This window comes from Perca fluviatilis, chromosome 13 (assembly GCF_010015445.1).
Source record: "Perca fluviatilis chromosome 13, GENO_Pfluv_1.0, whole genome shotgun sequence".
Lineage (NCBI taxonomy): Eukaryota > Metazoa > Chordata > Actinopteri > Perciformes > Percidae > Perca > Perca fluviatilis.
This window is the reverse complement of record NC_053124.1, coordinates 24,482,847-24,500,751: the sequence shown is the minus strand read 5'-3', so window position 1 is coordinate 24,500,751 and position 17,905 is coordinate 24,482,847. Positions and strand designations below refer to the sequence as shown.

At 39.6% G+C, this 17,905-nt stretch overlaps 1 protein-coding gene across 1 annotated transcript; it reads right to left on the bottom strand.

The window, feature by feature from the left end:
• Nucleotides 1-321: 321 nt before the first annotated feature.
• On the bottom strand, nt 322-14,942 carry LOC120571846. Its single transcript, XM_039820938.1, has 5 exons — nt 14,661-14,942; nt 14,207-14,489; nt 13,982-14,114; nt 13,543-13,741; nt 322-496 (listed from the first exon to the last, which is right to left on the bottom strand). The coding sequence occupies exons 1-5, from the start codon at nt 14,912-14,914 to the stop codon at nt 322-324; spliced, it is 1,044 nt and encodes a 347-aa protein (XP_039676872.1). The 5' UTR covers nt 14,915-14,942.
• Between the last annotated feature and the right edge of the window lie 2,963 nt (nt 14,943-17,905).

Here is a 17,905-nt window from a genome sequence, read left to right as displayed (position 1 = left end):
AAAATCACCCCGTGCCATAACAGAGCTGCCAGATTTCTGCATTTCTTTGATTTTGGCAGTCACCTGTAACTCGCTCACTATGATCTCCTCTGGCAGAGCTCTCTGTTGAATGATTTTAAAATGAAGGGCAAAAGAAGAATATGTTAAAAACACTCAAATAACGGCATAATATGAGTTGATTAAGCATTTGGCACGGTTTGATTTTTCTATATAAAGCTATTGTTAAATTTCATTATGATGTGTTTTAATGGACCATTATGGTTTCTGAAAGTGGTCGATTTTCCTAAAGGTAGTTACTTTGATTATTGTTGTAGTTTCATTTTAGACTGCTAAGTGATTAAAATTACACGGAGGCACAAAAATGTCAAGGTAGACCTTCACTTGTGTGATGCGGGGCCCTACAGCGGAGGGAACCTTGCGCTCAGCGGTGGCCTTGGCCCGACTGAGCTGAGGCCAGAAACCTGCTGGGCTCACTTCACCTCCTCTGCTGACACATCTGAGCAGAGGAGACAGAGAGAGGGGGCGAAAGGGATAGATGGAGAGAAGGAGAAAATACTCTTGTCTCCCCTCCACCCTTTTCAGTGACTCCTGTGGATATGTGTCTCCCCTCTGCCCTTCACATCCCCACATCCCTCCCTCCATTCTCACACTAGCTTGTTTATTTGCAGGGATTTCTGCTTTGTGTCTGTGTTTCTTATCTCCCTCTCTCTCCCTCCTTCTCATTTTCTCCTACCCTGCGAGGAGGTCAAGAGGTAGAGGACAGTAGGCATGGAGAAAAGGGCAAGTGGTTAGGATGAGAAAGGGAAGAAGAAAAAAAAAAAAGCATAGAGAACTGAAACAGATACATGGTCTTTTCTTCTGCTGTGGGTATCCTTAACCTCGCTGTAGCCCTCTGTGGGCGGTGCAAGCCCACTTCCTTGACCCTAAGGTTGTTCAGCCGAGCTGCATGAGTGTGAAGATATATTTCATGAAGCTTTGCTCATCTTGAAACTGCTCTTACTCAGTAATAACAATAACCTTTCATCCCTGTTTTACTTGAAAGTATGTATGCGAATTCATGACTGTGGGATGTACAGTAGATAATATTTTCACTGACTTAAATCCAAAAAGGAAAAAAATAAAAGGGGTCACCTGCTCAGGTATTGACTGATCCTGAAACCTCATTAAGAAAAAAGGTCATTTATAGAGCTAAGATTAGAATTGGAGATGCTGCAGTGTAAGACTGTTTTTTAATAGTGTAATTTTGTATTCAGCTTACAAACCTGGAATCATCAACAAACATGGAAGAAATAGTTGTCATAGGTAAATCAGACATGTATATAGTGTACAATTTCGTTACCTTGAAACAATTACTTGTTTGGCATCCACTATTCCCATTTTTCTCCTTTGACTCTTTTGGTCAGTTTTGTTTACATTAAGTTTATTTTCTGAACAGCATCAAGCTATTGCTCTTTTTAGAAGAATCTACTATCTACTGTCAATGTACCAAAATAGGTCACATACTATAGTTGTTGTAGAAGCTTATCCCAGTTTGGAAAAGTTTTATTGAAAAATGTACAGTCAGGGTGCAATTTGGTGTCGGGTGCGTGTTTTGTTTTGTTGTGCATGATTAAAGATCCACTTATACCTCTTTCACACCACCTACCAGGGTTGGGCTAGGGATGTCTGATCTGGGTTCAACCCTTCTTTTGGAAATTCAAACCAAGCCAGTCTATAAGGGTATATCCCTGGTCATGACAATTCAGAAATCACCTGGGTCAGCCCGGGAGCAATGCATAACAATTACCTTAGGTGCTAGAAATGGGCAGGGCTTTATATGTCCTATTCAGTATACAGCTAACATCACATACTCCAGTCCAACTGTATACCAGCAGAACCAATGTTTTGTAGCTACTTGTAGCTAAACCTAACCTGATCTGCAGTATGCAGACTGGTGTCACGGCAGAAAGAGGGAGTAAGAGCGGCGGTGCCGAGAGAATCAAACAAAACTTATTTTCATACGTTTACGTTCTAACGCTGAGTTTTTACAGGCAGTTTTGCCTGTAAAACGCTGCTAGCGCTCTGCTAAAGGCAGACTAGTGAACATCCGGGCACCCACTGCCAGCGGAAATGAATTGAACTGCTCCGCTCTGCTGTTGTTGAAGCTGCCTGTGAAAATCCTAGTTTTATACAGTTTATGGTGAAAACCGTGAGACAAAATTTATGTTGTTGTTTTTTCATGCACCCACCTGGCGACCTGGGTCGCGAAACCGAGTAGATCGAGGAGGGTTACCCTATTCAAACAGACAGTTGACCTGGGTATAACCCTGCTTGAGCCATCGGTGTGAAATGGGTATTACTGTACTAACTGTTTTCGAAGCTGTTCACTGCATCTCACAGGTATAAATGGAAACACATCTCCATATAATGCATTATTCAACAGCACCACAAAATAGAGTAAATGGTCCACTTTTCCCAATTGTTGAAAATGTCAAAAATAATTTCTTTGACTCTAAAAAGGAAGGTCAGGTTTCTTTTTTATTTTTATTTTTTTGGAGGACTTTACACCAATTTCTCGTTAGAGCTACTAAAGATACAGATGCATGACTATATTTTAGTCCGGTCTCTGTCTTGTATAATCATCAATGTACCCACTATACTGTACATTGCAAAACAATTGTTGTTTAAGAGTCTTAGTGGTTAATATCCAGTAATAGAGAGATGAGACAAAACAAATCTCAAAACATGGTCATTTACTACTTTTTTCTGTATTTCCAATGGCATCTTCAGCCTCTGTTGATATACAGTAAATATGGTAGACTAAATGTTAGAAACACTTCAACAAGACAATTTAATAGCACCACAAACTACAACATCCAAATTGAATATAGAGATGAATCAACACCTTTCAAAGTAGTTTCCCCCTAAAGCACAGTATGTCTGTGACCTTGAAGAGGTAAATCTGATTATTTAAACATGACCATCCATTGATTCTTTAGGAAATGTGACAACACCAGTGCTCCTAATCAATTATCACATAGCATGATTGATTCACTTGTCAAAAAGTCTATTAGGGAGCCAACAGCAAACACGCTATCAGAATTCAATCAAACATCTACACTATTTCATAAAGAATCTTCTTGAATTATTTAAGTGACTGGACAGTTCTGCCATGTTATATCAGAGAGCTTTAAGACTATTTTAGTTTTCATATATCTTTGGATCCTTTTTAGAAGTATAAGCCATAAAGCATTGTTGTTTTTATTGTTATATCAAAATGGTCAGCTATGTTTTCACTGGAACTTTGCGTTGTTAATGCAAGATTTATCGCAAGCTGTGGTCATACGTTATAATCTTTGTCAATACCCATAAACATAAGCTTGTATTATTATGTCCCACAGCCAACAAGGTTCTGGGAACTCTTTACAACGGGAGTTATTAGTGAAGAAGTCCAGACGTTCTGTCTACCAGACAGCCAAACAGCCTTCTCCTCTGAAAGCCATTAAGACTTTAAGATGAGGCCATAAAACCAACTCCAGCCAGCTCTATTACTGGATGCCCCATCTCGGTCTGTCTGTCAGTCCGTCAGTCTGTTGGTCGATCTCTTTGGCCCTCTGTGGTCAAAAGTATCACTGGAGGCCTAGATAATTACCGAGTTATTATCTCAGTAAGTCCAGAATGAATTTCATCCCAATGGAAATGGCCATGTAAGTGATTTTCTACAGCTATGGGGGGGGGGCATCCAGTCCTCTAGGGTTGTTTGCTAATTATTTTTCAATCCATAAAATCCATCATTGAAGTCTGACTCATGCTGCAGTGATTAGTTGACGTTTGAGAAATTAATATTTTTCGACTCTTGCTGGTTGGAATCACTTTTGAGAATGCACATCACAAGGGAAGACACTTCAAGATGATTTCATTTATTTTGTGCTGTGTTTATTTGAGTAGTGTGAATATTGCTAAGCATAGACGTCAACAATAAACTTTGAATTTTCTTTATTGCCGCTGGCATTACAATCTCTTTTTTTGATGACCTCAGGGGAAATTAATTTTTTTGTGGGACGTTTTATGCCAAATGTTACCGGATCTCAAACACACACACACACACACACACACACACACACACACACACACACACACACACACACACACACACACACACACACACACACACACACACACACACACACAATGTCCGTCTGCTTGAGTGACACAAGCTTCCTAATTATTCCTCAATATTCACTTTTGCCTTTAAAAACTCCCATTAAATATAAATTAGTTTTTGCCCCCTCTTCTGTTTTGACTTGACTCAGCTGAGCACCAGCCTCCCCAATCGTCAGCTTTTATGACGTTAAGCTGCCATCAATTAGATCTCATTTGATGTGCTCCCTCCCCGGCCACCCGGTCTGATGGTGCTGTGTGCCGTTTGGTGGTGGTGGTGGGGTGGGATGTGGCCTTCAGCAATTTGCTAATTAAAGCAGTAATTAGGCCTAATCCTGGGCTTCAAAATGAACTCCTTAGCGATCCAGGTGTGCCAGACAGCAGAGCAGGATGAAATATCCTTATTCATTCACTTGCTCTCCCAATTTAAATATAAATTTACATATATTTGTATACTATATATTCTAATAAAAGAATGTTTTTTTTTGTATCCTTAATGCAGACCAATGATGCATCATAATTAAGTTGACTAAAACTTTCAGCAAGCCCCAAGATTTGTTGTGGAAATGATGCTTCACATCCAAACAGCAGAACAGTTGGTAGTACAGCACCGGCTGTAACGGTTGCAAGCAAAAACAGCTGTGTGTCTTAACCGACCGTGCAATGTCAAACACACATCTCAAGCTATAATTTTAATTTATAATTTCTTTGTCCTTGCTTTCAAGAGACACTCACTCTCTCCAAGATAACTCAGAAGGGTTGTTCTCCACTGGATATTTGATCAATTTAGAATAAATAAAAACAAGAAAGTATCTCAATGCTATTTCCTGCATTTATGTGTATGAATCTATCAAAATATACATTGGTACGAAATTGATTGTCACGCTTTACAAATGGCGTTATATAAAAAAAGTTTCATGTACATTAGTAGAGACTTCATGCTTTATGATAGATAAATATTATATTTGCTTATTACATGGCTTGGTTGAATTCTAAGGCATTCTGTTATTTCTCAACATGGCACCATGACTTTGCGTAAACATACACTTTCCTAAAGCCAAATGGCGTGTTATCTGTACGCATTTTGAGCTATCCACGTGTATGTCTACGCTGTATACAGCAGATGTAAACATACCCACCACGTGGCGTTGCCACGTTGCGTTTTATCGCGAGAACGTGACGTACTATCACAAGAACAAAGACAAAAAAAAAATTGAGTTTAGGAAAAGAACACAGAGAAAGGCTTTAGTACACAAAAAAGCGACAAAAAACACGGAAAAAACAACAAAAACACGTTTAGGAAAACAATAAACGGTTGGGTTTAGGAAAGAAACATTGGGGAAGGCTTAAAAAATAATAATAATAAAAAAAAAAAAAACTGCTGAAAATCGCCACATGCGGGACGCGATCCCAGCTCTACTGGGTGAAAGTCCTGTGTTTTCCTCCAACCCAACCAACCTCCTTCCGCAGACCTACGTCTCTTTATACTACTCGCTATGGCGAAAATTCACTCATAATGTAGGTCAATGGCGGGCAAATTGCGTTGATAAACACGCTAAAAAGCGATTTTGCGTCTTGATAACACGCCAAAATGGCATACGAATTGGCGTGTCATACATACACCACTTTATGAGGTCAGTCTGTATTTCTAGATAACAGACCGTTGCTAAGTATATCACACCGTTGCTGTATAGCAGAGCGTTGCCATTGACGCAGTTCTGTTCTATCAATCTCCTGAAAGGCCTCCGGATAATTTATCAGCTGTGGCAAAAAGTGGGGAAACGTGGATCATCTTCTGTCCTCCAATTCAAGCAATGACAGCAGATCTGGTGAGCGTCTATCGCTACATCTTTATATAGGGTCTATGATCGCTAGGCAGTAACAGCCGTAGGGACAACAACGCTAATTAGTTAGTTTACATCGCAACATGTTTAACGTTACAGGTGTGTCAACTGCAGCGGCTGTGCAAAAAGGAAACGAGATGTCTCACTTCACCGTCAACAGAAATGTTTAGTTTAATGTGAATTAGAGCAGCCGATAGCCCGCTAGCTCACTACAACGCTTCAGCTAATGTTGTGTCAATTCCTGCAGTGATTAAAACAGCAGCAGGGTAATTTGTCCACCTATAGCTAGCGATAGCACGGCAGCACCCCGTAACAGCCTGACTCATAAAATATACGGCTACTACAAAGCCGTAGGGGATAAAATGCGGTGCGTACCGACCGGTGGCTTTGCCAGTGGTGGTGGTGGCGGAAATAACGGTTGTGTTTGAGCAGTGCAGGTGCGGTGAACGTGGTGTTGAGTAATAGACGATGGGTTGCATTAAACAGCTACAGAGTTTACATTGCTATGGTTGCAGGATTCCAACCGTAGAGACGGAACGGACTATTTTCTTTAGCGGAAGCAATACAATCGTATTTAAATCAATAAACGCCTTTTTATATCAATATTTTGTGTGAAATTATTAATTTATTTGGTAAGTAGCCATGTAATAAGCGGGATAATGTAGAGCGAGGCGGTTGTTAGTGAATCCAACCCTTTCAGGCTGATTCAGGACCCCGACATGTCGGGGTTGGATTCGCTATAACAACTGCCTTGCTCTACATTGTCCCTTACATGTTTAGTGTGCAGGATTTAGGGGGATCTATTGGCAGAAATGTTTTTCGTTATCTTAGAATGAGTCGCTTATATCGACATACAGAGCGGCTTCTCTTCATGGAGTCCGCCATGTTGCACCGCCATCTTTCTGCTGTAGCCCAGAACGGACAAACCAAACACTGGCTCTAGACGCGGCCATTCACTTTTTCGTGTCACCATAGTTCTCCTACACACTTGGCACACAGGAGAAGATTCAGTTAGTTCCATCTGTTAGCTTTAAGTGGAAGACGGAGCGAGGAGAGTAGCTTGTGATACAGGCACAGATGGTCTATTCTTACTGATAATGTTTGCAGTTGAAGTCGTCAGAGGATGAATTTAAAAATCCCAGTTGAATAATAATAAACTCACAGTACAACTCTGCAGATTCTCCGCTACGATCCATAGAGTAGAACTGGCCAAGTGAGACAGGGAACGAGATAAAGAGGACGAAACAAAGAGAGAAGGAGAATTGGTATAGAGTGAAATGTAGGAAGGAGTTATTTTGTATTAATATCTTGTAGAGGAAATGAAGGAGAAAGTTGGCAAGAAAAGAAATACAATGAAAGCACAAAAAGTGGTGCATTCATGAAGTGGGGGTAAACAAGAAATCTAGACTGGCAGTTTTAAAGAAAGACAGGGTGAAAGTGAGGAGAACCTGTGATTTCTTGAAGGAGAGATGATGTTAGAGGGGAGGAGAGGCAGACAGGAGGAGATAGGTTAGAAAGATTAGTGGTAAAAGGCGAACAGGAGGTGAACAGATAGAGGAGGGATTACAGGAATCCCCTGACCTCGCCAGGCAGCCATTAGAGCAAAACTAATTACCAGCCAACGACCCTAGAGATAGAAGTCAGTGCCCTGCCATACCACAGTCCACACCCACACTCGCACAAGTGCCCTTCTGTCCTCGCAAGTGTGTGTGTATACTTAGTTTCTTGCTCTGTCTTTGTCCCTCAGACCCAATCCATATGATGTATGGATGTATGGGAGCAAAGGGAAATGGCTAATCACCTCCAAGAAACAAGAGCGAGAGAGAGAGAGAGAAAGAGAGAGAGAGAGAGAGAGAGAGAGAGAGAGAGAGAGAGAGCACCTTCAAGGGACCTTTACTGGGCCTCCCTCCCTCTATTCCTTGCATAGCACCAGGTCTATGCTTTGTGCAATATGTACACATAAAACATGTCATAATGCCACTTTTTCTCTTTTTGATATGGTCTGTACATCTTTGTGTATATGTCTGGCAAACTGCATTAAAATAAATTGGAAGTTAATCTTTTTTAGCCCCACTGGTGGTATACTGTAGCTCTAGGAATAGCAATGTTGGTTGGTCTGTCCGTCGGTAGGTTAAGCTGCTTATCTAAAGATGCGCGTAAATGTCGTAAAAGGCCATTATTGATAATCAAAGGTCATAGATGATCGCAGAGAGCCGACGTACATACTTCCCAAATCTCAACAACTCATTGTTGTGCAGACCTGCGTATGACTTGATTCAGTTCTCGTTGGGAGGCACGTTAACTCATCAGCTTGGTAACATTAGCTGTATACTCTTAGTTGTGTTCCCTTTCTTTTGAGATTGTAACCATTTGGAGATGCTAGGTCATTCTTCAGTATACACAACACGAACTACATGAAAAACATTATTTCTTACAGTATCAGGAACCATTGGGGCACACATAGGAACTAGAGTCGTAGGTCACAATGGAACCTGTGAAGCCTATATCATCTATTTCTTTATGTTGATGAGCAGTTTGGGTTACAGTTTTTCTCAATTGCTTAAACACATTTGCCCACTCTGACATCACATTTTCAAAACAGTTAACACACTATGGAGTTATATTCCTATCTTTAATCAAGAGCGCATTCTTTGAATTTGAGAGCATTTCTCACTGATATTACGTTCAGATTTTGTAATAATTTCCCTCAAAACCTTGCTCTCACACTCAAATAGTCACTGCTCGCGCTTGGATTTGCTCTGCTTGTGCTCAAAGTTTGTGCTCGCGCTTGGATTTTCTCTGCTTGTGCTCAAAGTTTGTGCTCGCGCTTGGATTTGCTCTGCTTGCACTCAAACTTTCTGCTTGGACTCAGATATGTTGTTGTTTGGACAGATTTCCTGCTCTCAGCTTTGAACCTTCTCCTCGCACTCAGGCTGATTCTGCTCACTTGCAAAGTTTCTGCTCTCTGATTTCTCCTGCGCGCTTGGATTTTTTGTGTGTTATAACCCTATCAAAAGTCAACAACCAATAGAATGCCAACTGTAGTGTTGACCAATGAAATGATCCCAACCCCGTTGAGGGTGCGTTCACTTTACTTTAGAACGTCTGTTGAGGGCGGCTGCACTGTAACCTGACTGTAACCAAGTTTATATATCCCCGCACCGTTTATAGCTTTATTATAAGTATATGTCAACAATGTGCACAGAATGGTCGACGACTTTCACCTGCAACCCGTCAGGAAACGGGAGAAAGCTTTGAAGTGGGACGTATGAAGTTATGTCCACAACTTACGAGGGGTGAGTAACATAACTTAAGCACCTAGCTAGCTAGCTAGCATATGGCCTAGCTTGATGTCCAGAAACAAATAGAGGTGGTTTAATGGACCTAAACAATGATCAATGATTACCAAATTTCTCTCCATATTGCTCCTCATAACCACTGAAAACTGTCAAAAATCTAACCCAAAGTCCAATTATTATGGGCAGTTATGTGACTGATAACTGATTGATATCTGATTGATCATTGTTTAGGTACATTAAGTTACCACGTTAGCTTTTTACGTTAAGCGTTAGAATGTCCCGGCTGCTGTTGAGGGAAACTGTAGTCTATAACTTCCTGAGCGACTGATCGTCCATTTTGCCCCTTTACATAATAAATATGGCTATGAAATGGAACATGAAATACATAAATGAGGCAATACATATATAGGCATTAGTCATTATAGTTCAATAGCCTAAATACATATGTTTTACTTATATTTATTTCCGGGGACTTTTATTTATTCCGTCTATTTATATGCACGTTATATTCAAAGGAAGTTTAGTTATCTCACAGGCTCAGACTAAAAGCAGCAGCAAGCCTGCCTGACATCAGTGCATAGCATATCACTGCAAAGTAAATAAAATATGAATAAATCACGAGCCGGTAGATTCCCAGGTCAGCTAGAGGAGCTGCTACGCTGCTTTCAGAGCGGACCAGAGTCAGTCAGCACCCGGGAGGCGAACCGCGGGGACCAAGCTCACAGGGCTGGTAGCTAGCTGCTAGCTGCGCAGCAGCTAATATTAGAATATTAGACCCAGCACCGAGGTCCGATCCCCATGATTTAAAAACGAAAATCAAATAACCATTTGTTTTTAATACCTGTTTATGAAATGAAAATCAAATGAACGAAAAAGTACGGACCCAGTCTGTTAAGTACAATTTCACCACTAATAAAACAGATCTAGAGATGATATGCTTTATTTGCAACTTAAATGTAATTTTTTAATTAATACAAAGCAAACTGAGCAGAAAGAACAAGTATTTTGTTGGTTTGTTTCTCTTCTTCCAGGTGTGACTTAAGTACCCGTTGAGCTGCATCACAGCTGCACTATGTGCATGGACCTGTGCCAGTCAGAACATCACTCACCTGTGTGCAGAGGACAGGCAGCAGTAGCACAAACCAAGAAGGTTGGCAAGTCTGATAATAATGCAATTGTAAAAATAATAATAATATAATAGTAAAATCATGTTACATACACTTATGTTTCTTGCTTAAATTCACAGGGTGTACAACCAGGCCTGGGAGAGAAAATTACTGATGTCCACAAAACCAAATCAGAGAAGGTAAGGTAAGATAGTAATGATGTTAAAGCAAGCTATGTACACCTAATATAATACATGTTGATGTCTATGAATCTGTCTTTAATAGGAGCATACTATACAAAGACAACAGTGGAGAGTTCCTGGATCGGTCTGTCCTCAAAGTGCCAGAGATCTACAAGGACTTCACTTTTCTGCACCATCAGCGTATAATCAAAGTGATAAAAGGAGAGAACAAATTATTGTTTTCTCTGTTGACATGAATAGGTGCCTGTAATGTCTGTCCATATATTCAATCAATTCAATAAATGTTGATAAGTATCACTGCTATTTCTTAAATCATTGTAGTTTTTCAGAGCAATAAGATACAGATTATTAAAACCATGTTCACATTTGCAACAAATTAAAACCCTGATCAAGGCAAATTGTTTTTTCATGTTCCATAACATTTATAAAAAAAAAACAGTACAATTAAATTTACCAGAGCTGACACTTGGTAAATAGCTTTAATTTACCTTGTCAAAACAATGAGTAATTCATAACAAATTGCACAATATTTGACACAAAACCTTAAAAGTGTATGGTTCATACTACGGTGAAGCAGTACAATGTGCCTATAGGATTTACTGTAGCAGGAACATTGATATTGGCAAACAGATGACCCAGGTTCAGGTGAGTTTGTGAGCAGGGTTATGAATAAAGATAAGATAGGCCTAGTGTTCACAAGAGGGATGATTCAGGTATGGCAACACAAATTAAGAATAATTCAATTAAATAGGAGGTATGTACAACGTAGTAGAAGATAAATTAACTATACAAGAGCAATTCAGGTAAAGTTTTGAGGTGGCAAGCTAAAGTATAGTCAATAGCATGGAGTCAAGTCAACAGTGTACACCAGAATAATATATACTGTGATTAAGTAATGATACTTACTGTTGTCTGTACTAATATAACACAAAAAAATAATACAGTGTTTGATGCAGTATGGAGAACAACCAAGTCCCATATGAACCCAAGAGACTTTAAGTGCAGCTGTTGATGAAGTTCACTACAAACAAAACTTGCAGATGGTTGTAGTCTGTAGCCAGTCATACAGTAGGTAGATCTGGAGCAGATGGTTGTAGTCTGTAGCAAGCCTTACAGTAGGTAGATCTGGAGCAGATGGTTGTAGTCTGTAGCAAGCCGTACAGGTAGGTAGATCTGGAGCAGATGGTTGTAGTCTGTAGCCAGCCATACAGCAGGTAGATCTGGAGTAGCAGGGTGAATTCTAGCTATCATGGGTTGGTGATATGACACACAGATCAACAGGGTCAAACCCCTCAGCCCCACCTGGATGAAAAGAAAGTAAAACAAAATACGCTTTTTTTCAGTTCAGTTTGCTTTGTATCAATTAAACAAATAACTGCTATTTAAGGAGCAAATAAGAAACCATATCATTTCTAGATCTGTTTTTATTATAGTGATAAAATTGAACTTAACATTACGTTTTATACAGATTGCTATGAATCTATTTTCAAACTAATGTTATATGAAGGAATGAAGACTAAATTCTGATGAACAACAAACAACAGTGATGCAAAAACTGACACAAACAATCCAGTTTCTTGTGTTCTTTTCAGTTATATTACAGTTTATGTTTTACTACTGGCTCTAACATGAAATTAGCCAAATCCCAGGAACATGGTTAACTAAACGAGGAAAAAATACAAAGTAGGGTCATCACATATACACACACTGTCTGTAATGGATGTTCAATCTAGCTAGCTATACAATAAAGAACATATATTTGTTTCTGGACATCAAGCTAGGCTATATGCTAGCGCCATATGCTAGCTAGCTAGCTAGGTGCTTAAGTTATGTTACTCACCCTCGTAGTTGTGGACATAACTTCCTACGTCCCAACTTCAAAGCTTTCTCCGTTTCCTGACGGGTGCAGGTGAAAGTGCGTCGACCATTCTGTGCACATTGTTGACATATACTTATAATAAAGCTATAAACGGCGGGGATATATAAACTTGATTACAGTCAGGTTACAGTGCAGCCGCCCTCAACAGACGTTCTAAAGTAAAGTGAACGCACCCTCAACGGGGTTGGGATCATTTCATTGGTCAACACTACAGCTGGCATTCTATTGGTTGTTGACTTTTGATAGGGTTATAACACACAAAAAAATCCAAGCGCCCCGGGAGAAATCCGAGAGCAGAAACTTTGCAAGTGAGCAGAATCAGCCGCGGAGTGCGGGAAGGTTCAAAGCTGAGAGCAGGAAATCTGTCCAAACAACAACATATCTGAGTCCAAGCAGAAAGTTTGAGTGCAAACAGAGCAAATCAAAGCGCGAGCACAAACTTTGAGCACAAGCAGAGAAAATCCAAGCGCAGTATCAGAACCTTGGAGCACACAGAGGAACTAGAGTCAAGTAGATCAGCCAATGGAACCTGTGAAACTATAACTATTCTTTATGTTGATGAGCAAGTTTGGGTTACAATTTTTTCTCAAATTGCGTAAACACATTTGCTCTCAAATGACATGCACATTATTAAAAACAGGAATATAACACACAAACAGGATAAAACTGAAGCTCAATGGCCAAAATGACTCATTTTGTTAGCAAAATGCTCTAACACTCACAAAACATTAAAAGCATGCAACATAAGCAAATATTTCCATCAAACACCACAACTTGTGGTCAAATTAATTTATTCTTTCAATCATTCATTACACAATGGACAACAAAATCCAAATACAGCCATCAATATGAAATATGACACTTTACAAACTCAAATGGATACTGAAAAAAAAAGAAAAAAAAGAAGAAAGCTACCAAAGGAAACTTATGGGTGGAAATACCTTTTTAAAAAAAAAAAAAAAGATATATTTTATCTTTCACATTTAGTCCATTTGTTCTTGACAATTATGCCACAGGGTCTCATCAACATCGCATTGAATGTTTTCCCTTGCAATGCACCGAGGGAAATACCTCCTTGAATGGCGCATCCATCCCTGGCAGTCCTCTGCACCTATTGCCAGGCAACCAGCATTCATTTCCTCCAGGAGGGGCATCTGCTCATATGGCCGGTGATCATACACCTTCCACCTCCAAGCAGAGAAGAACTCCTCGATTGGGTTCAGAAAAGGGGAGTATGCAGGAAGGAATTGCATCATAATACGAGGCTGTGCTGCAAACCATTCGTTCACAAGGCGAGAGTGATGGAAAGCCACATTGTCCCAAATTATGACATACAGAGTCATGCCAGGCCTCAACAGCCCTCTCTCTTCAGGTGGAATAAGTATTTCTTTCAATGAATCAAGAAATGTGATGAGGCGTTCTGTATTGTATGGGCCAATGGTTGGTATGTGGCAAAGGACCCCATCATTGGAGATGGCAGCACACATGGTGATATTGGCACCCCTCTGACCTGGCACTGTGTCAGTGGCCCTCTGCCCAATGATGTTCCTCCCGCGTCTCCTCACTTTACAGAGGTTGAAGCCGGCTTCATCCACAAAAATGAATTTGTGATGTGTCCCTTCAGCTTCAAGCTCCATTATTCTCTAAGAAAAAGAGCAAATTCATAAAGCAAATTACAGTATTCCAGTCCCATGTAACTATGGTAAACAAGGTATTACAATAACAAAATCTGTACCTGCACATACTGGAATCGTGCCTCCTTTACGATGTCAGAGTTTCTTTGAAATGGAACTTGGTACAGCTGCTTCATTCTGACATGGTGTCGTTTAAGGACTCGATCTATAGTTGCCAAACTCACACTGTTTATATTTCTAAATGCTCCCTGATCTGCAATTACTGCTGCCTGGATTTCACACAGTCTGATTGAATTGTTTGCCACTACCATATCTACAATGGCAGACTCCTGTTCAATACTAAATATCTTTCCTCTGCCACCAGTGTGTGGTAATGTGTGGATCCTATAAAGTAAAAGCAAAAGCATGTCAAAATTGACATTACTGTATGACAGTCACATAAATGGGATTGATAAAACATCTGCATTACTGTAGACACAGTTTGTTCTGCTAACAGGGCAATACAGTAAAGCTGAAATACACAGTGGTATACATTACAGTAACACTGTGAATTACCTGTTCTCATTCCGAAAAAGCCTGACAATAGATGCCACAGTGCTCCGAGTCAGAATGGGCTGGACCCTTTGTCCAGCCTCTCTAAAGGACAAGCCATGATTGATGACATGGTCAATAATTGTTGCCCGAATTTCATTTGAAACTTGAGCTCGATTTTGTCCTCTTGCTGCTGCAGCTCCTCCACCACGCATATGGGCTCCTCTTCTTCTGGCCCCTCTGCCATGGCCTCTTACTCTATGGCCTCTTTGATCCATGCTTGCAAACAGCAACACAGAGGTGGCATCTTTTATAGATGGATTGAGGACTGATTGCTGATTGAAGAGTTGTGCAAATGAGTTTCACACAGGTGCATAGAGTTTTATAATTATGCAAGTACTTTCTATCAGCTGTGAATAGATGTTTTCCTTTTGTTCAACACAGTGAATCCAATAGAGTTCGAGGTCTTTCAATGAGATCTGTGGTAACTGTTTTGACAAAGGGTGTGAAAAATGTGTGAAATAAATGAAAAAGTGTTAAAACATTTGCAAGAGAAGACTTCTGCTGTGCTAATAATGTGATGATGAAGATAAAGCGGATCCCAGTTTCATTTAGTGTGTCTTAGCAAATGAGAAAAACTGTAATAATGGATGGCAGGGGAGTATCAGAGAGGGAAATGTTTGTTGAGTAACGTTTCCCTTGAAAGCAGATAGGAAGACTGGCTGTTTGTATGTTCTGCTCTCAGTCGATGCTTTTAATGCAATCAATATTTGATAAAGCCAGAGTGAATGACATGGAAAGGTGTGGCACACCTCCAGCCATGACAAGTGTCAGAGTTCCTTTGTACCACAAGGCTTGCCTACCTGCTCAAATGGTTGGCCTCAAAGTAGGTCAGAGAGATAATGAGACAGAAAGACTTTCTCACGCAAACGGATACAGTATATACATTTATACACAGAATACACAAGCACCCAACCTGTTAAAGAAATAGGGTTCAACACTTGACGTTTCTTCTCCAACTCCGGGTTTTAGTCCAAAGTCTTTAATCTGAGGGTTGCCTTTCATTAATTAGACCCTGAAGACTGTCTAATAATGTCGCTGGGAACTCGAATCCATTACCTGTGAGACGCTGCCGCCCCGCAGCTGACTTTGCTGTCGAGCCCTTAAGTGTGGCCATCATCATTAAGACATCACCTGCACACATCCACCTGAAACCCCAAACGTTTGTTTCTCAGTGTGAATATAACCACATGCAGGGTTGAAAACTGCCCCTTTGCCTTGGGGTCTGCATTCTAGAAATTTCTCAGGCACTTAGAATCATAGTTTATAAACCAATTGGATCTTTGTAAGATAATTAAATAATAGTTGTTTACTTGCCAGGTCTTGTTGTGCTGAAGACAAATTATTACGGTCAAGTTGTCTTCCAAAAGTAATTTTATCATCAAATCCATGCTAAAAATAATTATTCCATTTCAGTGTTTATAGCTGGGTGTTTTTTTTCTGGTTTTAGATAATATGAAAGTAATTTTGTTTTTTGTAGTTTAGAGACTATTAAGCATTTTTATCATCTACAGCTAATGCTATGATTAAAGAATTGTACCACATCTTTAAATACGATAAACAAAACTGGACTTTAATCACTTAAAATATTTTCAAATATTTATAATATAATGTTTAAAGTATTTGAGATTCATTTCCTGTTTTGAAGTGACTTGCAATCTCACTTTTTGCTCCACACTTGTAAAACTGCTGCACTTTGGCTCCATCACCCATGAAAATATATATGCTGTATGAGGCTGTTTGAGAGATATTATCTTTCTCTGCTATAATTGTGGTTCTTGTGTACTGTACAGTCAAAGTGTTTATCAGATCTAAAACCAGAGATGGGGGACGGAGGAAATTTCTTATTTGCTGCAATACTTTTACACATTGTTCTTTCACCACCACCACTTAATCAAGTGACAAGTATGGGATTCAAAAATAATAACTGCAATGTCATAGATGGTGAGCTGGTGATAAATGCACACAATATCTGCTTGACATTAAAATCAAATTCCTATTAGGCATGATGGATTAAGCGAGTAGGGATGTACAGTATGGATTTTATATCTATTGTGATATCATTTTGGGGTCCCCATAAAACGTGTTGAATGGTGGATTCGTGGTTAATCCCTAGTTTTAGTATTGGTGCCACAATATTTGAAGCCAGTTACCATTTTCTTGCCTTGGCTGTTTGTTTTTTGCAGTGGCTTTAATGTTCCAATACTTATTAAAAGACTCAAAATAAAACTCTTTTGTGTCCAGAAAGCCAGAACAGAATTTAAAACGAGAGAGACAACATTACAGGTTTTTATTTTATGTTATATGGGGGGGTGGGGGGCGGGTTGTGATGATTACCACATTAGGCATGTACTGCACAGACTCCACTTAGCCTTGTTTTGTTTGAGTAAAAAGGACTGTAGTGCATAATCATGACTACTCCAGTTAGCCATGTTGTCTCATCGAAATTAAGGTTTATTTGTTGGAAAGACAGTGGGATATTGTGCGATAATTGAGTCTATCAGTGCTTGTGTGGCATATCACTCCCATTGTAAGCATTTTTATCCCCCATTGCCCGTCTCTCACTTCTATGAAAAGACAACAACAATAACAAGCAAACAAGGCGGGTGAATTGGAATACGATGTTTCTAATTATAAGTTAATTTATTCCCTGCTCGCATGTTGTTTCATCTTATATAACTACCGCTATCAAGCAATTAAAAGATAACCTTGCATTGGGAGGTCAATATTTCCCCTTATTATCAAATAAAGAGCACACAAATAAACACAAATCATAAAAGTGCAAGCCAAGGCCACAGTGCTCCATGTTTAATTCATGGAGCTATAGTCTGAAGTAAATTTGTCCTATAGTTTCAGGGGTGCTTTCTGTAAACACACTACCTAAGTACATATAGCTTATTTGATATCCTGCTACAAATTATTCAAATGAGTATTTTAATGATGTGTGTGCTGTAAATATCATCTGCGTCCTGTAGAAACCTCACATGTGAGTGCTGAATATTTTTTTTTTTTTATAACTGCAAGTTTATGTTTTTAGTTCCCCAATGTATACTTCTGTGTATAAGGCCCCTTTTACACTTCTTATTTCAAGTGTGTCGTATCTGGATAAAATCCTCATGAGATTTAACATACCTTTGTTTACATTTAGCAACGTACATACGAATCCATTGGTTGGATCCCAAATCTGACTCCAATCCATCTTGGTTTTC